The sequence below is a fragment of the Trichosurus vulpecula genome, chromosome 6 (assembly GCF_011100635.1).
Source record: "Trichosurus vulpecula isolate mTriVul1 chromosome 6, mTriVul1.pri, whole genome shotgun sequence".
Lineage (NCBI taxonomy): Eukaryota > Metazoa > Chordata > Mammalia > Diprotodontia > Phalangeridae > Trichosurus > Trichosurus vulpecula.
This window is the reverse complement of record NC_050578.1, coordinates 119,304,994-119,313,770: the sequence shown is the minus strand read 5'-3', so window position 1 is coordinate 119,313,770 and position 8,777 is coordinate 119,304,994. Positions and strand designations below refer to the sequence as shown.

Here is an 8,777-nt window from a genome sequence, read left to right as displayed (position 1 = left end):
GAGCATGTTGAAGAAATATGAATGTCCAACAGAGGTAACTTAAGTTCCCTTTCAACAGTAGTGATATAGTAGAAAATTGCTTGATTTAGAGTCACAGAACTTGGGTGAAAATCCTAAAAGTGCTGCTCAATACCAGTGTGACTTTGGACAAGTCATTTGAAAAGTTTCTAGGTCTCAGTTTCTTCACACTTTAAAAATGGAAGAGTTGGACTAGTAATATCTGAGGCCTTGTCCAATTTTAAATCCTACAAACCAAATGGTTGATATATTTAACGTACTCATAGTATCTAGAGTTTGAATTTAAAAGTCAGTCTAAATTAGTTTTTTTTTTTGAGTGGGTTACTTTGAATTTGCGTCAAAATTAACAAATATTCACCTGATTTTTAAAAATCTCTCATATAGAGTGGTTGGTTAGGTAGTTTTAAAATACTAAAACTCAATAAACCTCTTCACACCTCTTTTACAATGGCTTCCATGAAATCTATGCTAATAAGTAGGAAAAAAATTCTCATAAGTTTGGTGGAATGAGAGGCTGTTAGAAAACCTAGCTCCCTTGATAACTTCAAAAATAGTACAAAAGGAAAACTGTCTTACAGAAGAAGCAAAAAAAATCATTGAGGAAATGAGGAAGAAAAATTCGTAAATATTACAAAATAAAAGGAACAAAGCAATAGACAGAAAAAAAACAATGTAGTATTTATTCCATTAAGAAGTACTGAAATAATGTACTCATGGGAATAAAAGTAAGATTTGCAGGGTTATCACTTTCAGTTTCTTTCTCAAAAACTTTTGTCTTTGTAATTGTTAACTTACCTATTGCAGCTAAGTGGTTCAGTGGATAAAGTGCTGGGTGTGGAGTCAAGGAAGACCTGAGTTCAATTTCAGCCTCACACTCTAACTGGCTGTGTGACCATGGACAAGTCACTAAACCTCTGTTAGCCTATTTCCTCATCTGTATAGTAGGGATTATAACAGCACCTGTCTCTCAGGGCTCTTGTAAAATGCTTAGCATAGTGCCCAGTGTATAGGGAGTGCTATATAAATGTTAACTATTACCTGTTGTTACTATCTCTAGTCTAGAATGCCAATGAATCTGTTCTGTATATCTATGCCTACTGGTCCCAAGAAATATTTTCTTGTCCTCATAATCATTTGGCATGTGTTCACCAAATTTTCTGGGGGCCTTCTCATATTCTCTTGGCATCATGTAGATACTGATCTTATATTCAAGTTCTCCACTGGCTATCTCTCACTCTTGCTAAGCGAATGGCCCAGTTTTTCCCTAGTCCTGTATTTTTTTAAAGGCCATCCTTTGCACAGCTTTTCCTGTGTAGTTCTTCATTTGTAAAGCATTACAGCTTGTTCATGCCTACCATGCATCTTTCCATTTCCTTTGGGTGATCCTTAATTCTAATCCTTAAGAGGTTTTAGTATTGCATGATGTTTTCTTTGGAAAAAATAGAGGTAAATTGGCCATTCACAGACAATGTACAATTCATAAAGGTAATTCGGTCATCTACACTCCTCTGGTTCAAGTTATGGCCTAGGTTTTTTGCCTATTTATAGATTCTAAGGGTCAGCTAGATGGCTTAGTAGATAAAGTCTTGGAGTCAGGAAAACTCATCTTTATGAGTTCAAATCTGGCCTCAGACACTTATTAGCTGCGTGAACCTGGCCAAGTCACTTAACACTGTTCATCTCAGTTTCCGTATCTATAAAATGAGCTGGGCAATGAAATAGCAAACCACTTCAGCATCTTTGCCAAGAAATTCCCAAATGGAATCATGAAGAATAGGACATAACTGAAACAGCTGAACAACAGCGAGTAGTTTCTGTTCAAGATATATGTATAAGCAGATGAGAAATGAGTTGTCCATTCAACTGTATTAGAACTGAACAATAGACCTTATTCATTCACTTCTTTGTTGTTTTTTTTTTCTTTTTGGAAGATTTTTTAGGCCGAACTCTTGAGTGATGCGCCTTCTTATGCAGAAAGCTCTTCATCTGATGAGATACAAAGCTACTATCACAGTACCATTTGCAAACAAGACCTCATTTTTAGGGTTATTTACAAATCTGTATTCATATTTTTCTTCCTTTCAAAATTGTAGTTATACATATCTGGTCTTGATAAGAATTTAGTTTATTTTGAAAAGCAAGTAAGTAAAAACTACTTTAGACCCCCTTACACTTCTGGAAGTTGTGCTACACATTCAAAGATAAGAAAGGCCCTAGTTTTCCTCCAGATCTTCAAAGGTGACACTACTTCCATGTAGTGCTACATCAAGCAATGTGGTGTGCAAAAACATGGGATTTGAAGTTGCAAGACATGTCTTTTGACATTTAACAGCTATGTAACTGAGCCTTAGTTTCTTCATCTGTATCCATAATACCTGACAGGATTGAGACTTACATAAGATAATGTATGTAAAGCAATTTGTGAAGCTTAAAATGTTAATTTCAATTATTACTATTATTATAGGAGAAACAATACCCAACCCAGAATTGTTAATTCTGGCTTCTAATTCTGCTATAATCTTTTTATGATCTTAGACGAATTATTTAATCACTTTAGCTTAAGAACAGTGGATTAAGGTCCCTTCCACAATTTTTATTTTTTTCAATTAATCAATAAATATTTTTTAAGTGGCTACCATGTCCTAAGTAGACAACCGTTGCCCTCAAGAAGCTTACAAATTAATTGGGGGACCATATGTGAAGAAATTTATACGAAGCAAGCTATATACAAGATAAATAGGATATAATTAATATAGGATAATAGGATATAAGCCAGAAAGGTCAGTAGTTGTAGTGGAGGAGGGAAAGTGCTCCAGGCATAAGAGATAGCCAGAGAAAATGCTCTGAAATGAGAAAGGGAATGTCTTGTTCGTGGAAGAGCCTGGAGGCCAGTGTCACTGGTTTGAAGAGAATGTGGGAGAGAGTAAGGTGGTAAGGCATAAGAAGACTGGAAAGGTAGGAGAAGGTTAGTACATAAAGGGATATAGATGGCAAACAGACATTTTATATTTGATCTTAGAGGCAATAGGGAGCCACTGGAGTTTATTGAGTAGGGGGGGAATGATTTGATTGGACCTAGATTTTTGGAAAATATTCTTTTCACATAGGGCTAGCTAAACTTTGTTTAAAAGATGGTTATACTACACAAAATCCAGGAGCCATAGGCCTATATCATGCTGAGATGATTACAGATGTTCTCATTTACAATTAAAAGAAATCACTGCTGGCCAATCACCCAACTTAGCTTCTTCATCTTGATGCAAAGAAGATCAAAGTGATATGCATGCAGATCTTTTCATGCTTCTCTTGAGTCTGTATTTGAAAGTCAGATTTTCTATTCAGCTCTGGTCTTTTCATCAAGAAACCTTAAAAGTCCTCTATTTCATTGAATATCCATTTTTCTCCTGAAGTATTATACTCAATTTTGCTGGGTAGGTGATTCTTGGTTTTAATCCTAGCTGCTTTGACCTCTGGGATATCATATGCCATGCCCTCTGATCCCTTAATGTAGAAGCTGATAGAGCTTGTGTTATCCTGATTGTGTTTCCACAATACTCAAAATGTTTCTTTCTGGCTGCTTGCAATATTTTTTCCTTGACCTGGGAATTCTGGAATTTGGCTACATTATTCTTAATACTTTTCCTTTTGGGATCTCTTTCAAGAGGCAATTAGTGGATTCTTTCAATTTCTATTTTAGCCTCTGGTTCTAGAATATCAGGGCAGTTTTCCTTGATAATTTCTTGAAAGATGATACCAAACCATGCTCCTCTCTCATACAGGTCCAACAGATCTTTCCTATTGACCTTCTGAGTTGTCTTTGGTGTTTGTGAGTTGAGAAGTCTGGAAACTGCCACAGCTGCCAGTGATTCAGTCCCTTAAAGCCTACTCTAGCCCCGTCTGTGCTAGTGCAGCCCTCACTGGGCTGCACTCCTCTCCTAGCACAGTGCAATAGACCTTTCTTGTAGACCTTCCCAGTTATCTTGGGCTGGAAATTTGTTTCACTCTGTTACTTTGAGGGTACCACAGGTCTAGAATTTGTTTAGAGTCATTTTTACAGGCATTTGGAGGGGTTTAGAGGAGAGTTTAAGCAAGTCCCTGCTTTTACTCTGCCATCTCGGCTCCACCCCCATAATTCTTTTCTAAGTATTATCATCTCTATCAAGGAATCTTTTGTAAGCTTTTTATAATATTGTTTGATCATTCTCACAGAGATTTTGTGGACATGAGACCAATAGGTTTGATGGTTGTCAATATCCTGTCAATTATCCTTAAAAAATACCTATTCTAGCTTTAAAAAATCTTTTGAGTGTCTCTTTTAGGTATCTGGAAAATTGATCTTATAAATGCTTCCAAAATTATGTTGGCTCTGGCATGGATTTTTCCTTTGGGAACTCAAGATGGTCAAACCATTCTTTTCAACTGCATCTTCTTAAGAGCTATTTCCACATTCTTATATAAAAAATAAAGAATTGAGGTGATAGACTCTAAAATAGATTTTGTGCTTTTTTGAGAATAGGGGATTCATTTTTGCATATGTATCCCCAGTTCTTATTTAGCACAGTATCTGGCACATAGTAAGCATTTAATCAATGTTTGTTGACTTAAATAATTGTAATAGTTCAATAGTAATGAGAACAAATTGTTATAGAAATGCCGATAAGGGGGCGGAGCCAAGATGGCGGCTGGTAAGCACAGACTAGAGTGAGCTCCGTTCCCGAGTCCCTCCAAAAACCTATAAAAATGGCTCTGAACCAATTCTAGAATGGCAGAACCCACAGAACAGCAGAGGGAAGCAGGGCTCCAGCCCAGGACAGCCTGGATGGTCTCTGGGTGAGGTCTATTCCACACGGAGCTGGGAGCTGGGAACGGAGTGGAGCAGAGCCCAGCCTGAGCGGCGTGGACGATCCAGACCAGAAGCCGGGCGGAGGGGGCCCTAGCGCCCTGAATATGTGAGCTGCGGCAGTTACCAGACCCCTTGACCCACAAACACCAAAGACTGCTGAGAAGGTTAGTGGGAAAAGCTGCAGGAGTGGAAGGAGTTCCCGGTTCGGCTTCCAGCCCCGGGGGCAGCGGAGGTGGGGCAGCTACAGCTGTTGTTACTTCCCGCTCCAGGCCCACCTGGTGGGAGGAATTAAGTGGCGGATCAGAGCAGGAGTGCAACAGCCTGCTGAAGATCTGAGCCCAGTCTGGACTGGGGGTCCTTGGGGAAGGAGGAGTGCGGCTCTGACAGAGCTGGCACCTCCCCCCCAAACGTAGAACATAGAACTAGTTAGTCTACAAGCAGTCATACCCCACTGAAAAACTCAAGGGTCAAGTTAGTTGGTTGGGAATATGGCCAGGCAGCGAAAACGCGCCCAGATTCAGTCTCAGACTTTGGATTCTTTCTTTGGTGACAAAGAAGACCAAAACATACAGCCTAAAGAAGACAACAAAGTCATAGAGCCTACAACAAAAGCCTCCAAGAAAAACATGAACTGGCCCCAGGCCATAGAAGAACTCAAAAAGGATTTGGAAAAGCAAGTCAGAGAAGTAGAGGAAAAATTGGGAAGAGAAATGAGAAGGATGCGAGAAAACCATGAAAAACAAGTCAATGACTTGCTAAAGGAGACCCAAAAAAATACTGAAAAATACACTGAAGAAAACAACACCTTAAAAAACAGACTAACTCAAATGGCAAAAGAGCTCCAAAAAGCCAATGAGGAGAAGAATGCCTTGAAAGGCAGAATTAGCCAAATGGAAAAGGAGGTCCAAAAGACCACTGAAGAAAATACTACTTTAAAAATTAGATTGGAGGTGTTCGCAGCCGCCGCCGCCGCCGTAGCTCTCTAGCGCTAGGGCCGCCTCTCGCTCTCCGAGCCCAAGCCGAAAGAGAAGGGGGGTGTATAAGGAGAAGTTTTCAAGAACATGGCTCGTACCAAGCAAACTGCCCGTAAATCCACCGGTGGTAAAGCCCCCAGGAAGCAGCTCGCTACAAAAGCCGCTCGCAAGAGTGCGCCCTCTACTGGAGGGGTCAAGAAACCTCATCGCTACAGGCCAGGTACTGTGGCTCTCTGTGAAATCAGACGTTACCAGAAGTCCACCGAACTTCTGATTCGTAAACTTCCCTTCCAGCGTCTGGTGCGTGAAATTGCTCAGGACTTCAAAACAGATCTGCGCTTCCAGAGTGCAGCAATTGGTGCTTTGCAGGAGGCAAGTGAAGCCTATCTGGTTGGCCTGTTTGAGGACACCAACCTATGTGCTATCCACGCCAAACGTGTCACAATCATGCCAAAAGATATCCAGCTAGCACGCCGCATACGTGGAGAACGTGCTTAAACTCCACTATGGTGGGAAACATTCTTCATTCTCAAAACAGAAAAAAATCTCTTCTTCCTGTTATTGGTAGTTCTGAACGTTAGATATTTTTTTCCCATGGGGTCAAAAGGTACCTAAGTATATGATTGCGAATGGAAAAATAGGGGACAGAATCAGGTATTGGCAAGTTTTTTCCATTTTCATTTGTGTGTGAATTTTGAATATAAATGCGAGGACATAAAGCATTAATGCAGTCAAAAAAAATTTTTCCGTGAACAAGTTTCAAAGATTCAACTTTATAACAATTATAAATAAACCTGTTAAATTTTTCTGGACAATGCCAGCATTTGGATTTTTTTAAAAAGTAAATTTCTTATTGACGGCAACTAAATGGTGTTTGTAGCATTTTTATCATACGGTAGATTCCATCCATTCACTATACTTTTCTAACTGAGTTGTCCTACATGCAAGTACATGTTTTTAATGTTGTCTGTCTTCTGTGCTGTTCCTGTAAGTTTGCTATTAAAATACATTAAACCACAAAAAAAAAAATTAGATTGGAGCAAGTGGAAGCTAGTGACTTTATGAGAAATCAGGATATTATAAAACAGAACCAGAGGAATGAAAAAATGGAAGACAATGTGAACTATCTCCTTGGAAAAACCACTGACCTGGAAAATAGATCCAGGAGAGATAATTTAAAAATTATTGGACTACCTGAAAGCCATGATCAAAAAAAGAGCCTAGATACCATCTTTCAAGAAATTATCAAGGAGAACTGCCCTGATATTCTAGAGCCACAGGGCAAAATAGAAATTGAAAGAATCCATCGATCGCCTCCTCAAATAGATCCCCAAAAGAAATCTCCTAGGAATATTGTTGCCAAATTCCAGAGCTCCCAGATCAAGGAGCAAATACTGCAAGCAGCCAGAAAGAAACAATTTGAGTATTGTGGAAACCCAATCAGAATAACCCAAGATCTGGCAGCTTCTACATTAAGAGATCGAAGGGCTTGGAATGCGATATTCCGGAGGTCAGTGGAGCTAGGATTAAAACCTAGAATCACCTACCCAGCAAAACTGAGTATCATGTTCCAAGGCAAAATATGGAGTTTCAATAAAATAGAGGACTTTCAAGCTTTCTCAGTGAAAAGACCAGAACTGAATAGAAAATTTGACTTTCAAACACAAGAATCAAGAGAAGCATGAAAAGGTAATCAAGAAACGGAAATTGCAAGGGACTTACTAAAGTTGAACTGTTTTGTTTACATTCCTACATGGAAAGATGATGAGTATGATTCATGAGACCTCAGTATTAGGGTAGTTGGAGGGAATATGCATATATATATATATATATATATGTTTATGTATATATATATAAGTGAATGTGTATGTATGTATATATCTATGTGTATATGTATGTATGTGTATGTATGTGTGTATATATATATATATGTGTTTTTATATATATATATATATATATATATATATATATATATATATATATATATATATGTAAAAGAGAGAGAGCAGACACAGGGTGAGTTGAAGATGAAGGGAAGATATCTAAAAGAAATAAAATGAAATTAAGGGATGAGAGAGCAACATACTGAGAGAGGGAGATAGGGAGAGATAGAATGGGGTGGATTATCTCACATAAAGGTGGCAAGAGGAAGCAGTTCTATGGGAGGAGGGGAGAGGGCAGGTGAGGGGGGAATGAGTGAACCTTGCTCTCATCAGATTTGGCCTGAGGGGGAATACCATACATACTCAGTTGGGTATCTTACCCTACAGGAAAGAAGAGGGAGGAAGATAAAAAAAAAATAAAAGGCAGGGGGATGATGGAGGGGAGGGCAGATGGGGGTGGAGGTAATCAAAACAAACACTTTGGAAAGGGGACAGGGTCAAGGGAGAAAATTCAAGAAAGCGGGATGGGTTGGGAAGGAGCAAAATGTAGTTAGCCTTTCACAACATGAGTATTGTGGAAGGGTTATACATAATAATACATGTGTGGCCTAGGTTGAATTGCTCAACTTCTTAGGGAGGGTGGGTGGGAAGGGAAGAGGGAAGAGAATTTGGAACTCAAAGTTTTAAAATCAGATGTTCAAAAACAAAAAAAGTTTTTGTGTGCAACTAAAAAATAAGATACACAGACAATGGGGCATAGAAATTCATCTTGCCCTACAAGAAAGGAAGGGAAAAGGGGATGAGAGGGGAGGGGGATGATAGAGGGGAGGGCTGACTGGGGAACAGGGCAACCAGAATATAAGCCATCTTGGAGTAGGGGGGAGGGTAGAAATGGGGAGAAAATTTGTAATTCAAAATGTTGTGAAAATCAATGCTGAAAACCAAATATGTTAAATAAATAAATTGCATTTAAAAAAAAAAAGAAATGCCGATAAATGTTTTTAGATATAGATATCTGTATACATATGGGTGTACACACACACACACACTCACTCTCTC

The 8,777-nt window shown here is 39.0% G+C and overlaps 1 protein-coding gene across 1 annotated transcript; it reads left to right on the top strand.

Moving 5' to 3' along the window:
- Positions 1-5,826: 5,826 nt before the first annotated feature.
- Positions 5,827-6,698, top strand: LOC118854165 (histone H3.3A-like). Its single transcript, XM_036764503.1, has one exon. It carries the CDS (start codon positions 5,923-5,925, stop codon positions 6,331-6,333), a length of 411 nt encoding a protein of 136 aa, XP_036620398.1. The 5' UTR covers positions 5,827-5,922; the 3' UTR covers positions 6,334-6,698.
- The last annotated feature ends 2,079 nt before the right edge of the window (positions 6,699-8,777 follow it).